Raw genomic sequence first — 22,970 nt, 5'->3', positions numbered from 1 at the left:
ACCTGTAATTCCAGCACTTTGGGAGGCCAAGGCGGGTGGATCACTTGAGGTCAGGAGTTTGAGACCAGCCCGGTCAACATGATGAAACCTGTCTCTACCAAAAATGCAAAAATTAGCCGGGTGTGGTGGCATGCTTCTGTAGTCCCAATTACTCAGGAGGCTGAGGCAGAAGGATCACCTGAGCCTGGGAGGCAGAGGTTGTAGAGGGCCGAGTTTGTGCCACTACACTCCAGCCCGTGCGATGGGAGTGAAACTCTGTCTCAAAAAAAAAAAAAAAAAAAAAAATTACACAGAGGGTAAATCTAGCATTGATCTTGCAGTACCTCAATCCATTCTTATCAGATTATCCAATTCTTCACAAATTCTTCAGGAAATATATAAGAGACATTGTTCTTTTCATTTGATTGAGAGCACTGCAGTCAAGCATATGGCATAAGATAAAGCATAAGATAAAGGTGTTTTTTAATGTTTAACTTGACTTTATCCTTTTTCTGTTTTTAATCATTTTGTCCACCTGGAGTGTCAAATGATCTTGAACCCATACAGTTAATTTTGTGGAACCTAAGAGCTACCCGGAAAGGGTCTCCTTTTTCAGAGTTCATTCTCCCTTATCTTATGACCCATCTCCAAACTGTAACAGTCACCTGAATTCCCCGCCAGCCTCCAGTCTCTCCTTCAGATATTGCTGTCATGTTGTCTTCATAAAGCATCACTGTTTATGTTACCACCCCAAACAAAACTCATCATGGTTCTCTCTTGCCTTCATATGTCATGGTTCCCTCTTGCCCGTAGCATAGTTTTTACACTTTTCAACTCTCTGGTTACAACTCACCTTTTTGGCTGCATTTTCTCATTTGGTCACTATATTCTAGCCATACAAGGGACTCCATATATATATACTACACATGCCATGTTTTTTTCTTCCTCTGTGTTTTAGTTCATGTGATCTCTTTCACTCAAGGTCAACTCCTATCCATGCCCCCAACACTACATTCTTCCTGGTGTATCAGGGCTATCTCAAGTGTCATCTCTCCCATGACATATTCCCCTGCCCTCATCCCTTCACCCTAGCTAAGAAGATTTCTTCCTCCTCTGTGTTTTCTGAGTGCCCTCCCTCTCTGTTTGCACTCATTGTATTCTGCCTTGTATCCTGGTTGTTTGTCTGTATAGCCTAACTCCTCCTAGGAAACCCTTGAGCATTGGAACTGTGTTTCTCCATGCCTCCCCCATCCAGTGCCTTAGCCTAGGAAGTGTTTAAAGCATAGTTGAGATGGACTAGATTGAACATTGTTGTCTTGGTTTCCTGTTCTTAGATCTTTGTGAATTCTGATCACAAGGATCAAGCAGAGTGATGTCAGACAAGCCAGCTCTGCTGCTTACTAGCTCTGTGATTTGGGGTGAGTCTCAGCATCACTCAGAACTTTGGTTTTCTGGTCTTTACTTGTATGTCTTTGGGGGGAAGGATTAAAGGAAATAGCAGCTGTAGAATTCTTGACAGAGTAGGCTCTGAGTCCACAGTGGCTAGTGGCATTATTATCTGATGCTGTCATCCGATGCATTAGTTATCCCTTCAAGGTTTTGTGTAATCAGGAGTCTGCCGTCAACACCATACCATCCATGATTTCATTCATGTCATTAATAAAGCATGTTAAATAGGATATGGACAACACCAGGGCCAGGTGATATGTTACTAGAGATTTCCCTGGAGGTTGACAGACAGCCCATTTGTCAACATCCTGTGGGTACTGGACTGTGCTATCACCCAGTGCACACATGTTGACCTTGTTCATAAGAGTATCCTAAGTGTTTGCATTAAACGTCTGCTGAACTCCAAATATGTGATGTATGTGGCCATGATAACTCTGTCAGAAAAGGAAGTGCAGATTGTTTTTCACATCTGACCCAGTGAACTCTTGCTGGCTCCTTCTTGCCTTATTAAAGAACTTTCTCTACAATTTTACTGGAGATCAACACCAAACAGCAGTTTGTGATTTTCAGAAGTTATCTTTTCTCTACGTTCATGACCTGCAGACTTTTTGCCCATTTCCAACCTGCTACCTCCCATCCTTTCCAGTTTCTCAAAAGTTAATGATATCATTTCTGCAATCATATATGTAAGTTCTTTTGGCACCTTTCTTCCCTCATTCATTAAATATTCTTCTGAGTCTGCTATAAGCCAGGCTCTGTGCTCTTGGCTCTGGGGATGCAGTGATGAACGAGACAAAGGTCTTTGCAGTTAGCAAGGTTTTTGCATGCTGGTATCCCGTGCTGAAAACTTGACTTTTGGCCGGGCGCGGTGGCTCACACCTGTAATCCCAGCACTTTGGGAGGCCAATGCAAGCAGATCACGAGGTCAGGAGATCGAGACCATCCTGGCTAACATGGTGAAACCCCGTCTCTACTAAAAATACAAAAAATTAGCCAGGCGCTGTGGCAGGCGCCTGTAGTCCCAGCTACTCGGGAGGCTGCGGCAGGAGAATGGCGTGAACCCGGGTGGTGGAGCTTGCAGTGAGCCAAGATAGTGCCACTGCAGTCCGGCCTGGGCGAAAGAGTGAGACTCCGTCTCAAAAAAAAAAAAAAAAAAAAAAAAAGAAAAAGAAAACTTGACTTTTAAGAGGTTTGGGCATACAGGCTGGAAGTAGGAGTGGAAGGGAGTATTTTTGTCCTAATCGGAAATAACACCAGTCTGTCAATCCAACCTAAAGGGCAGAATAGGAGAAAGAGGAGCTATCCCTAAATGCCAATGGTGGAGAAACTTTTAATGCTGTGAAATAACATTTCAAAACAACAGCACCTACTCTGTGCTAAACCCTGCGTGACACTCTGGGGTACAAAAGAACACGCCCTCAAGGAGCTGACAAGCATACTGGAAAATATGTTAAAGCAAACAGACAATTGCAGTGCAATGTGATAAATACTTGTTAAATTCTGGGTGGGGTCAGATAAAGGAGGGCCACCTAATCCCCTTCCTGAAGGAAGTAAAGCTCAAGGCTAAACTGAGACCTGAAGAGCAGGTAGTAGTTAGCCAAGCCCAGAGGGACAGGAAAATAATCCAGCTAGAGGGAACAGCGTGTGTGAAAACTGGGAGTCTAGAGGCTATCGTGCCTCCTTCAGGAAACTGTGAATGGTTCCATTGGCAGTGGTTGTGGTATGACAGTCTGAAGAGATTACGGAGGGTTTGTAAATCATGCTAAAGAGTTTGGACTTTATGGACACAGGGTGCCATTGAGGAGTTTCAACAAGGGAATTGCCTAATGAGGTTTCTTCTCTGGAGTAGTGTAGAAGACAAACTGCTCGGGGCCACAAGGAGCAGCTGGGCACAGTGTGAGGCTGTTTCAGTAATTCTGGGTGAGAAATGATGATGGCCTCAGGTGGAGCATTCAGGATGGGAAAGAGCAGACAGATGACACAGTTACTAAACAGACAGATTTGAAAACAAGAAGCATTTGTTGTAGTGATTTCACAACGTTACTGTGTGCAGAAGATCACCTGGGCAATTTGCGAAAATGGATTATGAGGCTGACTTAAAGAAATTTCAATCAGCGGATCTGGAGTATGAGTTAAGAATCTGTATTGTTAACAAAGAGGCCAGGTGATACTGATGCAGGTGGTCCTCAGACTGTACCATAAAAAAACCCTATCTATCTGATGTTTCAAATGGCAACACTTCTTTAAAATGTATTATGTTAACTTTTTGCTTAAGAATGAAGATTCAGTCCTATTATCTTTGTTGAAAGTAGATGAATGACTCAGCCCCAGGGTTTACTGTGTAAGGGCAGTCTCCTTGCTAGTATAGTCTGTGTTCACTAATCGTTTGCTCTCTGCTAGGGAGATACAGAATAGAGTAGTGATGATTTTGTTAAGACTTTTTATTGCAGATTGTTTGTAATGTATTTTCAAAGGTTTCAGTGTGCCCCTTGCAAGAGCAAGCAAACACTTTGGGTGGGATGGGGGGTGAGGGTGGCAAAATTGCCCCAAGTCTTGAAGTTCCATACAGGTATACTTTCCTGGTGTTTAAGGCATATTATGAATCTTATTGTGATGTTTCAGATCCCCACATAAAGGCTGTGTGACCTTCAGCAAGTTACCTGTTGTCTACTTTCCTCACCTGTAAAATAGGAATAATAATTGTACCTCTTTCATATGCTTGATATGAAGATTCAATGAGCATGCCTGTAAGGCACTTTGAACAGGGTGTGAACATAGCAAGCCGTTTCTAACTATTCCCGAGAGAAACCAGGTCATCTATAACTTATCACTTGTATTTAGAGTTTAGTCACTTAATAAATACCTTTCCTTCTTAAATCACATTACTTAAATAGTCTACAGTGCCCATATGCAAGAATTATTAGAAAAATTTAGTGTTTAGCAGCACACATACCAAACACATGGATAAGTAGGCTAATGATGATGATGAGTATTTACTGTGCACTTATAGTAGTTCATATTATGACGTTTAATTCGCACAAAATTCCATGTGATAGGTACTCTTTTAGTCCCTTTTTACAGTGAGTAAACTGAGGTGTAGAGAGGTTAAGTGATTGCCTGAGGTCACACTGTCATTAATGAAAGAGCGGATATTTGAGCCCTGAATCTGCTGATGCTAGCACCTGCTCTTAACCACAGCTGTTAAAAACATATTGTCAATTACATGCAGCATGGTTAGTACCACTCAGTATTATGCCAAGTAAATCAAGCAGTTCACTCATTTTGGATGTGAAATATGTAAAAATGGTTCCCAAAATATATACTACAGTGTGTATCTGTATGTCAAATTACAGTCAAGCCGGCTGCTCTCACTTTGTCAGAGGCAGCCATTCAGGAAGCTACTGGGGGATCTCAGGCATAGGCCTGTCTTAGGGCAGTGGTCCTCAAACTTTAGTGTCCATATTCCTGGAGGGCTTATTAAAACCTATATTACTGGGTCTCACGTCCACCCATAAGTTATTTAATCTTACAAAATGTCATCTCTGCTCCTAAATTAGTCGTCTTCTCGTTCTTCTGAAACAGTGACTCTCAAAGAGTGGCCCCAAACCAGCAGCATCAGCACCACCTGGGAAACATGTTTCTGACTCACTGAGGATGGTTTAAAATCTATCCCATAATTGCCTGACTCGCTCAACAGACATTTAACTTCACAAAGACATTTTGAAGTGACAAGTCATCAGCTCTAACACATAGATGCTTAGATAAAAATCAAAAGACAGAAATTTTTACTTTGCCTGTAACATTTATAAAGCATAGCAGTTACTTCCTCATATAGACTCAAAAAAATTTTTTTCGAGACAGGGCCTTACTCTGTCACCCAGGCTGGAGTGCAGTGGCATGCTCATGGCTCACTGCAGCCTCGACCTCTGGGGCTCAATTGATCTTCCCACCTCAGTCTCCCGAGTAGTGGGACTATAAGCGCATGCCACCATGCCTGGCTAATTTTTTTGTATTTTTTTTTTTTTTCAGAGATGGGGTTTTACCATTTTACCCAGGCTGGTCTCGAACCCCTGGGCTCAATTGATCTGCCTATCTCAGCCTCCCAAAGTGCTGGGATTACAGACGGGAGCCACTGCACCCAGCTTTAATATAGAGATTTACCTGGTGGATTCTCCTTCTCCAAAACACTGGGGCTTGCCTTAAAATGAAGATCTTTTCTTCGCTTGCAACTTGAAATTAGGCCTTGGAATTAGGAACAAGTTCTGGGCTGCATTAAACACCAGCACATACCTTCAGGGAAGCTTTCCCATCACCCTTCCCCCCCATTTTGGGACAAGAGGTTTCTCCCTCGATGAGGTTGTATGTGTAATCCAGCAACTCTGGGTCAGCTTCTCACGTTCATGGGCCCATCTCCTTGCCAAGTCTAAGTACAGGGTTGTGAAGTGACCTAAGCCAGACTCAACAGGGCATCAGGTAATTCCTGATCTTTGAGGGCTATTCAGGGTCAGAGCTACCATGAGACAAGAGGTCACCTTAGGCATGTTGGACCCTATAATTGGGATAAGCTAAAACAGAGATTCCAGTTTTACTTTTACTCTTCATAACTACTTTTAATTATTCATAATGACAGGAAGAAGGGTATAAGTACAAATCTGTAAGGACAGGTGATCCGCAGAGCATTTCTTTTTGCCTATGGAATATATTATTAAGAGTAGATTTCCTCTTGATTTTTTTTTTCTTAGACTCTGGAAATGCAAATACATGTTTATCAGAATGGAAAATCCAGCTAAATGAGTAACTGGAATAAAGTCAACTCATTTTCTCATTATTGGGAGAATGAAGTATAAATTATGGATAAAAATCACACACTCTAATATCATATAGCAGTCAAATGAATGCACTACAACTATATGGAGAATTTTCGCAATATAATATTGAATGAAAATTGTCCCAAAGGATTTTATATACATCATGATAAACTATTTATTTTAAAAAGTTAAAAACAAATAAAACAAAAATCCTCAAATTCTACCTTTTAAAAATACATAGATGTGATCATTCTTTGTAAAAGTGAATGCAAGGAAATGGTGAACAGGGGATAAGATAAAGGAAGACCACAAAAATGCATGTAAGTTAGTGTCACTGTTCTAGTTTTTGTGATAGGTTGGTGGTTTCTTCATTTATTATATTAAACATAAACAAAACATAAATACCTAAACAGAGCAGTCAGTAAATAAATAAATTGAAGATAGCCTTGCATGGGCCAATGATGAGAGAATGTCAAAAACCAAGAATTATGATTAATCCAGTTCTTTGTATCTGAGACTGTTTTAAAAACTACATTGAGAGAACAGCTTTCTAGGTCACAGAGAAAATAATGAAATGTCACTCACGTATAGAAAAATAGTTCCATGCTTAGTTTCGTATGGCACTTTCTGACCTGCCACTTCCTCACCTCACAAATGTCAGCAGGTTCAGCTCTAAATGGAGATCATGAAGGGCACGGATCAGTAGACCATTAAGGGTTGTCAGTGGAATCACTTCAGACAGAATTGTGGCTGTAGGATCCCTAGAATAGGAAAAATTTGTGCTTCCTTTTCTTTCATTTTCACTTCTCTGAGTAAGGTAATATGTTTGCATATTTTATTAGAGAAGTGAAAGTGGGAATTTTAGAAAATAAAAAAGACCTGTGTGTCAAATATGAGCAACTCTTAACTTGACCAGTGGCAACCACTGGGACCTGTGTCTAAGGAAGGTTTTAAATTCGCCTGCCTCCAAGTTCCCTTTATTGCCCCATTCCCTGCTGTTGCTTCTAATTCTTTCAGCATTACCATCTCTGTATGCTGTTCCCTTCACACCGTGCTGTCTCCACAGCTCTGCATGCTACAGTCCTGAATTGTTGTAAATGGCTTCAAAACCTGGCTAGTTCAGTGTGCCTCCTCCATGAAGTCGTCATGCTTCCAGCAGGAAACAGTCTTTCCCATTGTTAACCTCTCTTAGCACCTAACTTGAGTCCCTCCTAAGACATTTGCCTCTCTCTGAAGGCAGGACTATGGTCTCAGCCCACGTGTGCTAGCAAAGTGCTGGGGAACACACAAATATGAACTGATGTGGAGATAACAGCTCTCACCATGTGTTATTTGTGAGCCACAGACCCTATAAGAAGGGCTGGGTTATTAGCTCCCTGTTGTTTAGTGTGCTGCAGGCCTTCCTGTGAAATTGGGATATTCAGTCAATACAGCGGAGGATTTACTCATTGATTTATAATCTAAAAGAAGAATTTTTACTGTCCTCTGCCAGGACCATCTTTTATTTTTTTTTTATTTTCATGCTTGTTTTGAATCCTTTCTTGCCACTCACAGTACACAACAGCCTCGCCTCATTCCTTGTCCCTGTTCTAAGTTCTTCCAGATTTTGGCCTCACATGTGTTGGGACCTAGATATCGTTCAAAGAGGGCAATCATAAGAAGAAGAAGAAAAATAAAAATAATAGTGAAATTTTAAAGTGCTTACTGAGTGCCAGCACTATTTTTACATGTTTTACATATATTGTCTTACATCATCCTTAAAACAACTCTGTAAAATGGATACTATCATTATTCTCCTTTCATAGAAAAAAGTGAAGCTCAGAGAGCTTGTCTTTCCCAAGGTCACACAGCTAGTAACTGAAACTACTAAACCGTATTATTTTTAAAAAGGCAAAGAGAAATAACTTCATAGAGACTGAAAATACAAGTGAGAAAGAGAGAGGAGGGTGAAAGCACATCAAGATATTGGAAGGGGAGCATGGCCGAGTCCAGCGTCGGAACTCTGCTCTGTTTAAATGGGGTGGAGGTGGAGGTCAGTGCTACTGAGAAAATCCAGGGAGTGAGCCACGTGTGAGACAGATGCAACCTTCCTGACACTCTGAGTGCCACTGCCAAGGGAAGGAAGGAACCTGTGGGTCGAGAAGATGGTGTACCCTGGAGGTTGTCACACAGTGGGGACGAAGATGGGGGTTGAATGGTCAAGGTTGTTAGGACTTAGAGTCAATTAGGAAAAGCCATGTTTAAGTACAGAAGTGAGGTTTAAATAAAAAACAAACATTATTTTAGGGCCCCATTGGATGTCTTGGCAACGAGTTGTGAATTATGTCATCTGTTTCCCAGTAAGTGGGTGTTTTATTCCATTTGTGGTCTAGAATTGCAAGCAGACAGCACCACCTCACTGAAATGAAGAAGAGTGGAGAATGAGGTGACTCCAAAACATTCTCATCTTTTCCTTCTCCCTTATATTCTGGACTGAGTCATAGACTTAAATCCTAGCCCTGTCATGACCTTCTGTCTTTCCTGGTGTCTCACTCCCCATTTTTCTCTCCCAGTCCTTCATCACCTCCTTCCTCCCCTATGAACACCTCCTGCAATGGCACCCCTGCTCTGCACCCAGCACCACCATTAGTGCTGCTCTTCCTGATTTAGGTTTTCCTGCCAGACAGGAGGGCAGGCATCTCATTTTGCTAAACACTGGATACATGCTTCTCCTTAAATAGAAGCAGCAGGCTTTCCAGCTAGTTCTTTTAAAGGGGCAGAAATTCAGTTCACTTCAGTAAATTTGACAAGAAATCAAAGATAAGTAACACGTACAAGTCTGTAAAATACTCAGGGAGGATTTGCTCTGTTATTACTGGGTCCCCAAGATAATGAGCTAGGATGAAGTTTATGACCACAGTGGATGTAACCTTTCCCAGACCTGTTGGGTGAAAGGCAGTGGGGGAAGGGTTGCCCGTTGGACATGCCTGCCACTGGAGTAGTTCCTGAGCTGAGTCAGTGTGGGAGATGATGAATGCCTGTGTGTGGTTCCTTTGATGCTGTGAAGAGTGTCTGCCACGGAAAATCCAGGTTGGCACTGATGGAATAACCCCAACGCAGCGTATGCTGGATTGTGAAATGTTTTTTCTCTGCTGAATGGCATTTGACATGCTCAACAGCACACTGGTTGGCCCCTTCTCTTTTACAACAGGATTATGAGGACTTTGAACCATGAACCAACTGTTAAGTATCCTACTAGCTTTGCAAACCAACATTTGTGTGCATGAGTTTGGCTGGAACTGGCCCAGTTTCAAACAACCTGTGCCTTATGTACATTCCGTTTTTCCCTCCAGTCCTCTGATAATGTATTCACTCCAGGAAAAGTGTTCCTGGAGGGCTGTGAGGGTGCAGATCATTCTGTAAATCAAATTCTTCTCTCCTGTGCACTTTGCCTGTGAATTTCTTCCTCTTCCTTTTGCCGGCCTGTCTGTCTTCATTTCTGCTCACTCACTGTTCGCATCACACTGAAGAAAGCTCTTGAAATTTGATAGGACTTGGAGAGAAAGTCCAGGCACTGTTTTACCTTTGGAGCTGGAATTTTTGTGAGAGTTTCCCAGAAATCTGCACTATTATTAAACTTCCCAGATAATCTTCATGCACAGTTAGGTTTAGGGACTACTGCATTATTAATAATAATTTTAAGATTCGTATTTATGAGTGTGTCAAGCACTTTCTATGCATTAACTCAGTTCATTTTCACAGCAACCTAATGGGATGGGAATCATTGTCTTTGCACTTAAAACAGGATCTGACACATGGCAGGTGCTCAATAACTTTTTGCTAAATAAATAATAAATTAACCTTTTAAAATGTATGTGTATACATATACACATACATGTAAGTAAGGCTTAGATGAGTTAAAAAAACTTGGTCAAGATACATAACTAGTGACAGGTGGAGCTGGGCTTTATAGCTACTTCTGGTCAGAAACTTTCATTTCTCCTTGTTTATTGAAGTTTCTTTACACCCTCTTTGCTTATCATTTCTCTGATTCACTCTTCTTGTTCAGCAGATGGGTTGCCTGTATTTCTGCTTAGACAGGTAGCTGAGCCAGCCCAAGGTACAGGAGTGAACTGGGTGGCATTGCCTCTGACCCTCTTGGCCTCCTTAAGGCCTCCTCCCTTTCTCAGACCTTCCAAGCTACCTAGCTCAGGAGACTGGGCCCTGCAAAGATGAGAGCTGGAGTAAACCTACTCGTATTTCCCCTGGGACTTTCTGAAGGCAGAGTTCTAAACCAGGAGAGACTCTAGAACTTTTTGGAGGCATCCATGGGGAGTCTCTTTTAGAATCAAGATCTTTGGAAACATCCTATTGTACACACACACATGCCCTATTGTACACACACACAGAAAGAGAATTAAAAAACAGAAACATGCTCTTTGCTGAACAATGGCAAAAGGAAAACCACCTTTTGTAAAGAGTAATTATAAAAATGTATGAGTAGAAAAAAGCATTTCGTATTATAGGTCTTTTTAAGGGATAGATGTAATCAAGACCTTTTTTGAGAAGCCATCTTCTGGCCTTTGGGCCACTGTACCAGTAGTTTCAGCTAAAATGGTACTATTAAGGGCTTGCTGTATGCCAGGCATTGTTCTAATTTCTTTGCATGTTTCACCTGAATTTCCATAATCTTTTAGTAATACTTAATATTAATAACCTCATCCCTATTTTATAGATGAGGATACTAAGGCACAGAGAGGGTAAATTCGTTCCTCAAGGCACCACAGAGAGCAAGTAGAGGAGCCAAGATTCAAACCCAGGTGTCTCAACCCCAGAACTCTTTTAATACTACATAATATGGTGTGACTACTCTTATTATAAAAAGGTTTTCCTTAAAAAATTTACATTTTTTAAAAGGAAAAATGGATTGTTCATACGTCAGTGCACTCCTATGTATATTTTATATACGAATAATGTGCACATGGTTAGAGAAGCCAAATGGCTCAGAAAGATAATAAAATGAAAATAAGTCTCTTTATATCCACACTTTCCTGCTCCCAAGAGACACTGCTATTAACAGATCATTTTATCCCTCAAGAAAAATGTTCTGTGCATATGACAGGTTACATATTATCTAAAGATTTATTTACAAAAAAGGCAGACTTGCAATACCCACTTTTCTGCATCTTATTTTTCTCATCTAATAACAGGTGTTTGATATCTTTTCACTTCGACACACCCAGGATCACATCACTCCTTTTCCTGATGGCAGAGTATTCTCTTAGGCTGCTGCTATACCACCTGATTTAACCAGTCACTATTGATGGACGACTAGGTCGTCTTTTTGGATCCTTATGTGCAGAATAAATTCCTAGCAGTACAGTTTTCTTTTTTATGCATGTAGCATAATTCACACTCTTACTAACTGTTTTCACAAACCCTTAACAGAGCTGGTATTATCAGACTCTTTTGCCTATCAGATAGATGAAAAAAGTCTCCTTACCTTCATTTATATTTTTAGTGGCATTGATAGATTATTTGGCTTTTCATGTGTATCAGCCATTTGTTTTTCTTTTTCTGTCATCCGCCTCATATGTCTTTGGCCCATTTTTCTGTTAGTTTTTTTTTTACTAATTTTATGAGCTTTTGGTAAATTAAGGAGATTAACCTTTTTTCATGTGTTGGAAATATTTTTTCAGTGTATCTATTTGTCTTTGACCTTGCTATTTTCCCATAAGCAGTTTCATTTGATATAGTTGGATTTATCAATACAAATTATTCACTTCTAAATACTTTTAAGTTCGAACTTCTCTTCTTTTGTGTTTAGCTGTTTATGTGTGTGTGTGTGTGTGTTATTTTAAGTATATGGCAGCTCTGTCAATTGAGCATCAATCAGAATGAAGAAAACTATTTTCTGAAACTATGATATAAATGGAAATTACATTTACAATTTTTCAGGAATACTTTTATTCTCAAATGCAAAAAAAACCTGTATATGTATCTTATCAATGTATTGATCATTTAACCAAATATTCCCTTTCTGAGATAAATACCTATATGGGGTTCAGGAAAGTAATTTGCAAAAACTGAAACAAAAACCCTGTTTAGGCTGTGAAGTGTTTCTTGGATACCTTGGCTGGGCCCCCCAAGCCTTAGCAGCTAAGAGTCAGTTCTACTGAATATACTTTAGAGCAGCTTCTTTTAATAGTGTTTTCTATAATTGCATGTGTCCATTGCTTCTGCTGCTCCTTAATAGCTGTGCTTAGCTTCAGTGAAAATGGTTCCTCTCTCCTCCCTGGAGACCTGTAAATTTAAAAATCTGTGTATTTTGGGGGGATGGGTGGAGAAGGCGGATGGGAGAGAAGGGGTGGGAACTAGTTGGGTTTTTTTTTTTTAATTTACTGCCTCTATTTGAGGTGGTCCAACCTGAATTAATTTGATAGCTTTGCAGTGATAAAGGATAAGAGAGGGCTTGGGGTTACTTAAATCAGTGTTTTAGAATGGCTTAATACTGCTTAGTAGATCTCAGGATTGCTCTACACTGTGATGTTCTGATGTATGAGGACTGCTCCATATCTTGAAAACAGGCAAAATTAATAATGTCCTAAGAGACCAGATTACAGGCAGTGCTTTAAAAATAAGTCTAGTTAGTTATCAGTTTGGGCACGTATTCTTTTTGTTTTCATTTTTCCTTCCTTTTCTAATTCCCTGGCGTTAGCATACATGCACAGAACGCTTATTATCCTAACGTTATAAATAAAAGGAATATCTCTCAAAAGAGTTCAGCAGTGCTATGAAAACAAAAAACTGCCAGAACTTCTGGAGGTCACTGGGCATAGCTCCTTGAGAGTTGGAAAATGCCTTCTGCAGCAGGATGCTTAGTCACCAAGTGTTTGGCATCAGAGCATTATCTTAAAGGTCATCAAATTCATCCTGTCTGTTCAGTCCTGGGATAACACTCCACTAACCTGGCAGCTGATCGAAAACAATATTGATGAGGAACAAAGACTGTTGATGAGGATGAAATTCATTCTTTACAAGAAACCCATGAAGCAGGTGCTATGAGTATCATCTTTATTTAACCAATTAGGAAACTGGGACACAGAGAAATGAAGTAACTTGGCTAAAACTTTCCACCTAATATGGGTTAGGGGCAGGCTTTGAATCCAGGCTGTCTAGCTGAGGTCCTATGTTTTCTCTTTTTGTTTTGTTTTTTGTTTTTGTTTTGTTTTGTTTTGTTTTTTGAGACGGAGTCTTGCTCTTCACCCAGGCTGGAGTGCAGTGGCATGATCTTGGCTCACTGCAACCCCTGACTCCCTGGTTCAAGCAATTCTCCTGCCTCAGCTTCCCAAGTAGCTAGGATTACAGGCGCTCACCACCACACCCAGCTAATTTTTGTATTTTTAGTAGAGACAGGGTTTCGCCATGGTAGCCAGGCTGGTTTCGAACTCCTGACCTCAGGTGATCCACCCACCTTGGCCTCCCAAAGTGCTGGGATTACAAGCATGAGTCACCATGCCCAGCTGAGGTTCTACGTTTTTAGGTTAGGTACTCTGTGCGTGATTTTAATAACCCAAAAGAGCACTGAAAACAATACCCTAGTTGCATACATTGTTTAAAGGAAATGAATAAAGAATGCCTCTCTTTCCTTGTATCTTTGTTGCCAACTACTAGATAAATGGCGGTGGGGGCGGGGGATGTGATTAGGTCTCCAGCTTTTCTCTTAGTTATTTTGCTTAGTACGTGAGGAAAGTATATCAGATGATGTATTACATTTAGCTTTCCTGTGTATCCCTTAAAAAGAGTTCACTGATTTTTACACTGCATTAACCAGGTTACGTTTTATAAATTCATGAACTGAAATAGTTGTGAAGTAGTATATACATTTTTCACTATCATACTATTCAAATAGACCTGAATACAGCTGCAGGGACCCGAATGTGCCTTCAAAGCTCTTTCAGATGTACAGAAGGTAAGAGAGAAAAGTGCTGAAACGAAGTGACCTTAGGCCCTGCAAATACATAAAAGTCAATACATTGAGTTCCAGTAGCAATAAAATATAGAACAAAGTTGTCCTTTTAGTTAAGAGAACATAATTACCACACATCAGAAGCACCATGGGGTAACAATGGATTTTCCGCAATTATCTGTTCCTGTTCTAGAATTTCTGCTTTTAGGCAAACAGTTCAATTATAATCGATGGACTTTTGTGAAAGGAATGAAAGCTGAGTGTTTTTCAGAGTAATAATTTCACATTAAAAAATAATATCTTAAGCCTGATGGCTGTAACTGCAGGATCTATTTTTGGAAATTGCCTACCTTTATCATTTAATAACCAACCTGATAATTTACTAGCAAACAAAGCTGATTGAGTTAGGCTCAATCAGGAATCTCATGTTGCTGGACTGCATTACCAATCATGAATCCTTCAGACTGTAAACTACTACAGTTTAACCAGTGCATTCCTTAGAGTCAACTGATGAAGTTTGGGGAGCTTCTAGGAGCTCATTACATCATTACACAAAGTCTCTGCAATCCAGAAGGAATAGCTGGTCTCAGTTCTGATAAACTGCCATGCTAATCTTCCCAGAATTCTACTGGGAGCCAGGAGTCACTGCTGTCATTTGGCTAATGGGTCATTCTTGGTCTCTTTCCTAGAGACCTGGACTTCCTAGAGGGTGGCGTTCCTGAGAGCTCCTGGAAACCAGGGAAAGGATTTTTTTTCTCTCTGCCTTGTGATTACCTACCTTCCTCTCTAGCAAAACTAATAGAGGCCATCAGAAAGAGAAATCTGTTCCCTAGTAGGCCAGAGTCTGGCCACATCTTGTACCTATGGTTCTTGTTGGCCTGTTAGGGAGATGGTAATGTATAGTTTCTTTAAGAACTTCTCCTTTTCCCCTGCTTCTTCCTGCTGCCTTTCTGAGGACAAAGCATAGTATGGGAGAAGTAGCATGAAGATTTGGTCCTGGACGGGATTTATCACCTACAAGCTTCAGGCAAACAGCTTCAGTTTTCTCAGTAGTAAAATAGTGAGATTAATGTCTATTTTACAAAGATGTCAAGATTAGCATCGTGAACAGGGCCTGGGACCTAGTAAACACTCAATAAATAGTCATTATTATGATAATTATTGTTCACTGCTTGTTAGAAAATCAAGGATTTAGGCTATTCATATTTTCTTCAGCTCAGAAATGTGAGCTGGCTCTGAGTTCTAGACCAGAAATGGCACAAATTGTGTTGTAGGGGTTGAGCAACAAGGTCAAATTAAACTGTATACCTAGAGTTGTTTTTCAAAAGCACATGGTACTTCACGTTTTTAAAAAATTCTTTTTCTTCTTCTCCTTGTTCTAGCTTGCCTCTTCCACCTCCCCTCACTTCCCCAGGCACTGTGTGGGAATGTTTCCATTATTACTCTTTCAGAACTACATATTTCTGTTAGAATGAATTTATATAAATTATTTTACTGCACAGCATGTTTATAATTACACACCCACCTGTAGTCTGTACTCAAAGTATCATGTGATCTTTGCAAACTAATGAACATCCCTACCTGTAATCCCACCCTGAAGCTAAAATTCCAAATTTCAGTTTCTATCACTGTTAAATTTCTGCTTTTCTGTTAAGGATCTATTCTTTAAAGAAAAAACAAAACTGCAGTCAGAGAAAGTCAGCCCTCAGATAGTGCCGGTGCAGCAGTCTGGGAGCCCAGGCTTTGCCCTTTCCTGACTGCCTCTCACTGGTTAACTGTCTCCAAACCTAAAGTGCCAAATTGAAGTGTGAGTAGCTGACTACAGAAGCCCAAAGATAAACTCTCTTGGAAAAACTACTCTTGGACTGATAAGTATTTTATTTTTCTTTTGCTTGAAGTAGGGTAAGCCCGTTATTGTAGAGTGAGAGCCTCACATACGGGAGAACAGTGCATTTCTTGACGCACTTGGTCACTGTTGACAGTGTCTGCAGGAAGACTGGCCTCTTTACGAAACCAGCATTACTGTGCATCTTAGCTGTGTTTATGAAATGATGTCCTTTTGCTGGGCCTTCTCTTGACTGCTTTGAGGAAAATGCTGTGAGCCTGGAAGCTCTGGAATCTTGGCACTTGCCAATAGTTTGCAAAAGCAGGGAGCAGGGACCTGGAAGGCAGGGAACTTGCCAGTGTGTTCTCCGGTTTCCTTTCCCTCACGCTTCTTTCTCCCCTGTTGTTTTTCAGGTAGTGAAGCTGATTTTAGCTCCTCGAGCAGCACAGGCAGCATTTCCGCTCCTGAGGTCCATATGTCGACTGCGGGAAGCAAGCGGTCTTCTTCTTCACGCAAGTAGGCACCATCTCCTGCTCTGTAATTAAGACGCTTTACACAGGTGACTCACCTGCTGTGCATCCGTAGAACCACCCAGATTACTGTCCGTTCATATTTTATTATTCAGTGAGGCTTTTTGTTTTGTTTTTTTTACAGTGATTTTAAATTGGTAGTTTTTCCTGCCTTGCCAACTGTGGTCACATGGCTCACCTGTGTTTGTCCATCCATGGCTGTCTCCCATCCAGCCCTTGACTCTATGCCCACTCCTCCTTCTGTCCCTTCTCTCTTTCCCTCACTCACCTGTGTACTCATCTGCATAGGAAGCTAGTGGTCTCCCACTTCCCTCCTACCTCCCCTCCGTGAATCTATGAGTCTCTTAGCTGTGAAGCCTCTGACTTCACCCTTTTATTCTTCTAGCTGGACTTCCATTTTTAACCTCTGTGAAGGAAGCAGCTACTCCCTGACCACTCGCAGCATTTACCTGGGGAAGGAGTGAAGAAAGTGTAGTAGAGTTCATAGGCATGGTGGCCACCCCATAGAGCACACTAGCTGGGTGTGTGGGCTCTGAAGCCGGGCTGCCTTGGCTTAAATGCCAGCACCACCAACTCCAGGCTGTGTGGCTCTGAGCAAGTTGTTTAACCGCTCCATGCCTCGTTTACCTTATCTGTGAAATAGACCTACCCACCTCAGAGGGTTTATTGTTAGGATTAAACAAGTTAATAAAAGTAAAATGCTGAGTCAGAGCATGGAGCATAGCAAGCATCAAACAATGCTCTCCATTGATGTTATCTGAATTGGTGGAGAGGACTATGAGACATGGGAGCCACTATTCACATTCAGTGGGAGGGACTGTAAGCCCCAGGATTCTGTGATTGCCACCAGTGGCTTTATTCATTTAACAAGTATTTATTGAGCATCTACTATGAGGAAACAAAACTCCACAAAATTATATTCACTGTAGTAGGACAAGAAGAACAATAAATTGAAAAATAATATAATTATTTTTAAAAACACTCAGGGGAAGGAGATAGGAAGTAATGTGGTTTGTGGTATATTTTAGCTTGGTGGGTCCTAGGATACCTCAGTGATGAACTGAGCTCTGAGCAGAGACTTAAAGAAAGCTATGGAGGGAGCCACAGAACGTGAGGGGACCTGGCTTCTGACTTTGTCATGTCACTTGATTCTCCTGGGCCACGGTGTCCAAAAGACAGTTGGACTGTGTGACTTTTTAAGGTCTCTTCCTGGAGAAAATCTATTTAGTTTCCAAAAGCTTGCCTTTCCAGGACTCAGCAAGCAAATATTTTCTATTTCTCTTGGGTGAGCTGAAGATTTAGCAGATGTTTATAAGGTGACCTGAGACCCCCAGGGCACAGTTTTATCATTAAAAATACAGCTGAAGCCAGACAAACCTGTAACAAAACAGTGAAGTCTACAGTAATAAAGCACAATTGTTCTATCCCTGGTCCCCACCCACCACCACCATTTTGGCAATAAAGTGCCTCTGGGATTATAGGACATGAATGTAAACATTCTGTGTAAATCAGATGTGGCTTGCTCTGAGAATAAACCATTTATATAACCCATTCAAGAAATTATGACATACACATGGAACAAAGTGTCAAACAATATAGAAAGGCAAAAAGATAAAAAAGGAAGGCCTGTAGATGAAGCCAATTTAAATATTTCAAAGGAATTTGTGTTTGTGGTTAAATTCCAAGGTTGTGTCAATAATACAGAGTGACTAAGAGAAAATATTCTAGTCTAGAATTCATGGTCAAAATTTGATATATTAAACATAAAATAGCCAAATATAATTATATGCAAATCAGATGAATGCTTATATTAGTATCTGTTATAGCCAAGCAATAATAGACTTCAAAAGCTTAACAAAAATTAATAGATGGAAAATTGAAAATGGCAGTGTTCTACCTATTAGCCTCAGTTTTTAAAAATCTCAGCTGGGTGCAATGGCTCACGCCTATAATCCCAGCACTTTTAGGAGGCCAAGGCAGGTGGATCAATTGAGTTCAGGAGTTCAAGACCAGCCTGGCTAATATGGTGAAACCCTGTCTGTACTAAAAACAACAACAAAAAAAATTAGCCTGGCATGTAGGTGGGTGCCTGTTATCCCAGCTACTCAGAAAGTTGAGGCAGGAGAATTGCTTGAACCTGAGAGGTGGAGGTTGCGGTGAGTCAAGATCGCACCACTGCACTCCAGTCCTGGGCAACAGAACAAGACTGTTTCAAATAAATAAATAAATAAATAAAAGAATCTCACCCAGGCACAGAGTACCATCAGTAGATTTTGGTCATGGACTATCTCAGGAATTTCACATAAATTTTGTGTCCTGGAGGGCCATGCATTGGGGCGGGGCGGGGGGGCAGCTCCTCTAGAGTAGCCCGGTATCTCTGCCAAACTCTGTAGTAGCTTGTGATCCTTTCAATTGGCTGCTTCCCCATGTAGTGAATGAATTTTCTCTGTGGAGAATTAGCTCCCTGAAGGAAGGCTAACAGGAAGATTGGTCAATCAGTGGGAAATGTGAGAAACAGGTGGAGTTGGTGACAATATTTTTGACAAGTTATTTTTAAAACAAAAACTTTAAAGGCTTACAGATTATCTTGTCTCATAGAAGGGCAACTCTGCTGATATTTCTAAGGAATTATCTTTCTTAAACTAAAACATGAATCTGTTTGGAAGATAAAAATTAGACAGAAAAAGAAAACCCTTGGGATTTGGAGTCAGACAGACCTGGGATTGAGGTTAGCCTCCATTATTTATCAGGTGTATGACCCCAAGCTTCAGTTTCCTGTGTTGGGATATGGGATAATAATAGCATCTTATCTCACTGAGTTAAATGAGATGATATGTGTGAGTGCTTGACATGATGCCCAGAACTTAGTGAAAGTGTTGGTAAAAGGTGGTTTTTGTCAGTAGGGGTGAAAGTATTACTAAGAGACATGGTACTGTTGCTGTTGCTGTTGCTGCTGCTGCTGGTGGTGGTGGTTATGATGGTAATCATGGTGGTAGTGATTATATTAGTCTGCTAGGGCTGCATAACCCAGTACCATAGACTGGATGGCCTAAACAACAGAAATGTATTTACCCACAGTTCTGGAAAAGGGAAGTCTGATACCAACATGTCTGCAGGGTTGGCTTCTTCTGAGGCTCCTCTCCTTGGCTTGTAGTGGCCATCTTCTCCCTGTGTCTCTACATCATCTTCCTTCTGTTTATGTCTGTTCAAATTCCTTCTTTGTATAAGGACACTAGTTAAACTGGATTAGGACCCACCCTAACTGCCTCATTTTAACTTAATCACTTTTTTAAAACCCCGTTATTCCATGGTACTGGGAGTTAGGGCTTCAACATATCAGTTTGCAGTGGGTGACACAGTTCAACCCTAGATCATGGTGATGATGGTGATGATGATGATGATAATGATGATGATGATGATGATGATGGTGATAATGATATTACCTGAAGTCCAGAGCCATGGTCAGGGAATCAAAATTCACCTGAGTCACTCATGAGGTTTCATCTTCACTCCTCTGTCTCTGACCTTCTAGTTACGTATTCAGGTTTGTAGAAGGGTTCAGGGTCAGCAGAATTTTCTTTCCTCTTTGTGGACTGCGTTTTTCTTGTCCACCAGACCGAAGGATCTGGGATGGGCTGAAGAGGACAGCATTGGGTTTGACGGTTCATGGCCATGACAAACATGGAATCTCAGTGTCTCCTTTGAAAATGTTTCCTATCAATACCTATAATGAGTTTGCATCGATATATGTTAGCATTTGAACTACTAAATGAAGAGAACTGATATTTTTAAGCATGTTACTTCTTTTTAAAAAGTTAGCTCTTACAAACTGTCTGATAATTTATTTCCTGATCAATATTCAGAAGGCACCGGAAACAGCGCTAGGGTCACCGAAAGTCCTCAGTGGAAGTTAACTCGTAATAAAATTCCCCAGGTCAAAATATGGGACAGCTCTTTACATTCCCGCCTAATGTGTAATAGCTAATCCTCCATATTTCTCATAATCAGATTAAGAAATAGTCTGGTTGATGCCAGACTTAGAAGTGAAGCATGGAAAAGAAAATGCACACCAGGGTACATGTTCCTTTCAGCTACTCATGAAGTTCTTTCTACCATGGCTGCTGAAGTTGGTTTTGTCACAAAGCCATCAGCCCATCTGTTCCATATAAAGTGTCCTCTTCTCACGAAGAGAAGAGCGGCATTCATTTGGATGATTTCAGAAGGAAATAACTTTAACTTTAGAACTTGGTTACGTTTTATTGTGTATGATTTGCCAGGTTGACAGCCAGTTGAAATTATATTTGATTGTAAATAAGTAATCATGGTTTTGAAGCCAAGTATACCCACACGCACACTCGCATTCACATTTACACACACTTCTCATTAAGATGCCAGTTGGATACAGCTGTAATGAAAATTGCAAAGAAAGGATTGTCAGAAAGCAGTACTACTATATGAAAGCTATCTTGTTTTCTCTTTTTTTTTTTTGCCATCAAGTAATATTCCTGACATAGAACTTTATCCTGTTTAAGTAATTTCAACATTCTCAAGATGCTTCCTTACACTAGTGGGTGTCAAATCTCTGTAACAGGATTAATGGTGAAGTTTGAACAAGTTTATTCTCTAATAATACTCCACAGTTGAGTTACCCTTAATAGCTTGTGGAATGTACTCACACGCATTCTTTGATTTGATTTTCACATCAATTCTGTGAGGAAGGTAGGAAAGGTGTGTGTGTGTGCATGTTTTGATCCCCATGTTAAGTGGCTCACTTGCCTAAGTTCCTACTAAGTGGCAGTGCCAATGACTCACACCTGGTTTATTTATTCAGCAGTCCTTTAGGGAACACTTACCATGTATCAAAAGTAGGAGGATAGAAAGAACAGGCTGTTTCTGCCCTCAAGGTTGCCCTAGCCTAGCAGGAAGGACAAATAAGTATGCAGTTGTGACGCCATGTGATAAGTCCAATGGTAGAAGTTTGCACAGTTTTAGGGAGCATTAAGGAGTGCACCTACACTGGCCTAGGAAAGGAAGAATATAGAGAAGGCTCTTTAGAGTAGGTTCCCATCAGTCTCAAAGTAGGAAGTATCCTGGTATCCAGGGGCTTAGAGAAGGGAGCAGGTGAACATTCTAAGCAGAGGAGATTATGAGTTCAAAAACCTAAGGATGGTCAACCATGGATCCTTCAGGAAACTGTAAGTGATTTGGAATGCTGTAGTACAGAGGGAGGAGGGAGGAGTGGTGGAGGATGGGGTTGGATGGAGTAGTGGGATTGGATCTTGTGAGCCATCTTAAGGAGACTGGCCTTTGTTCTGGAGGCAGTGGGGAACCATTGCAAGGCTTTGAGGAGGACGGTGAATCAGATTCCGTTTTGAAAGGCCACTCCAGCCACAAGCCAACCTTCTACTGGAGGGAGCAAGGCAAGAGGCAGGAGAACCAAGATGCGGCTGTTACAGTATTTCAGCAGTTAAATGACAAAGGTTGTCTTAAGTCATTGGGGCTAGAAAAAGATGAAAAAAAAAAATTTTAAGTAATCAAAATTACTGATGATGCATTTATGTGTGCTCTGTTTATCTGCCCTGTTTTCTCCTCCTCCTTTATGGGCTACCACCTTCCTCCGTCCTCCAAATGAACCACATTAATTTTCTTACCCTGACATGAACCAAATGCAAATATTTCTAAACTGAAACAGGTGGACTAGAACAAAAACCACATCTTGAAAACAGCCTCCAAAATAAACCTGAGCTAAATCAATATTCTACATTGTGTATGTTCTTAGCAGGCTATTGGGTGTAATCCAAAACAAGCTTTATGGTCAGAAACTATTTGAAAGAACAACAGAGGGAGAGGTTGCTTGTGCTGATGACACAAGGAGAGAAAATACCAGGCAGGTGGGAAGAAGGCCGCTCCTAAGGACAGTCTACACGAATAATTGTATTGCCCCTTTGAACTCTATAAATTGGATTTCCTTAGATTTAAGGAGTAAGACATTATCCCTTGGGCATCTGTAGCCCCAGGGATTTTAATATTTTTCATGCTTTTCTCCCAGTCGAGGTCCTCATGGGCGGAATAATGGAGCTTCGTCACACAAGCCTGGCAGCAACCCATCATCCCCGCGGGAAAAGGACCTTCTGTCCATGCTGTGCAGGAATCAGCTGAGCCCTGTCAATATCCATCCCAGTTATGCACCCTCTTCCCCAAGCAGTAGCAACTCAGGCTCCTACAAAGGAAGCGACTGTAGCCCCATCATGAGGTGAGTCCTGCTCACCTAATTCATGCATCTTAGTTTGTCCTACTTGGTAAGCTTTTCTTTAAAAAAGAAAAAAAAAATTTATACAACTCTTGATCCCTTGCCAGATTCTACAAGACACTGCATTTTTCTTTCCCACATTTGGCTTATTCCTCAAGGGCTGCTGCAGAAAGAGCGCAAG

The 22,970-nt window shown here is 41.0% G+C and overlaps 1 protein-coding gene across 12 annotated transcripts in view; it reads left to right on the top strand.

The window, feature by feature from the left end:
- Nucleotides 1-22,970, top strand: part of SYBU (syntabulin) — a 116,662-nt gene that overhangs the window by 88,280 nt on the left and 5,412 nt on the right. For all 12 annotated transcript variants that reach the window (XM_004090796.3, XM_012508620.2, XM_012508637.2 and 9 more), the window contains 2 exons: nt 16,423-16,525; nt 22,589-22,792. In XM_004090796.3, coding sequence (XP_004090844.1) covers nt 16,423-16,525; nt 22,589-22,792 — 307 coding nt within the window. The remainder of the gene's footprint in view (nt 1-16,422; nt 16,526-22,588; nt 22,793-22,970) is intronic.

This window comes from Nomascus leucogenys, chromosome 16 (genome assembly GCF_006542625.1).
Source record: "Nomascus leucogenys isolate Asia chromosome 16, Asia_NLE_v1, whole genome shotgun sequence".
Taxonomy (NCBI): Eukaryota; Metazoa; Chordata; class Mammalia; order Primates; family Hylobatidae; genus Nomascus; species Nomascus leucogenys.
Note: the sequence above shows the minus strand (reverse complement) of the source record. Positions and strands in the feature narration are given on the sequence as shown.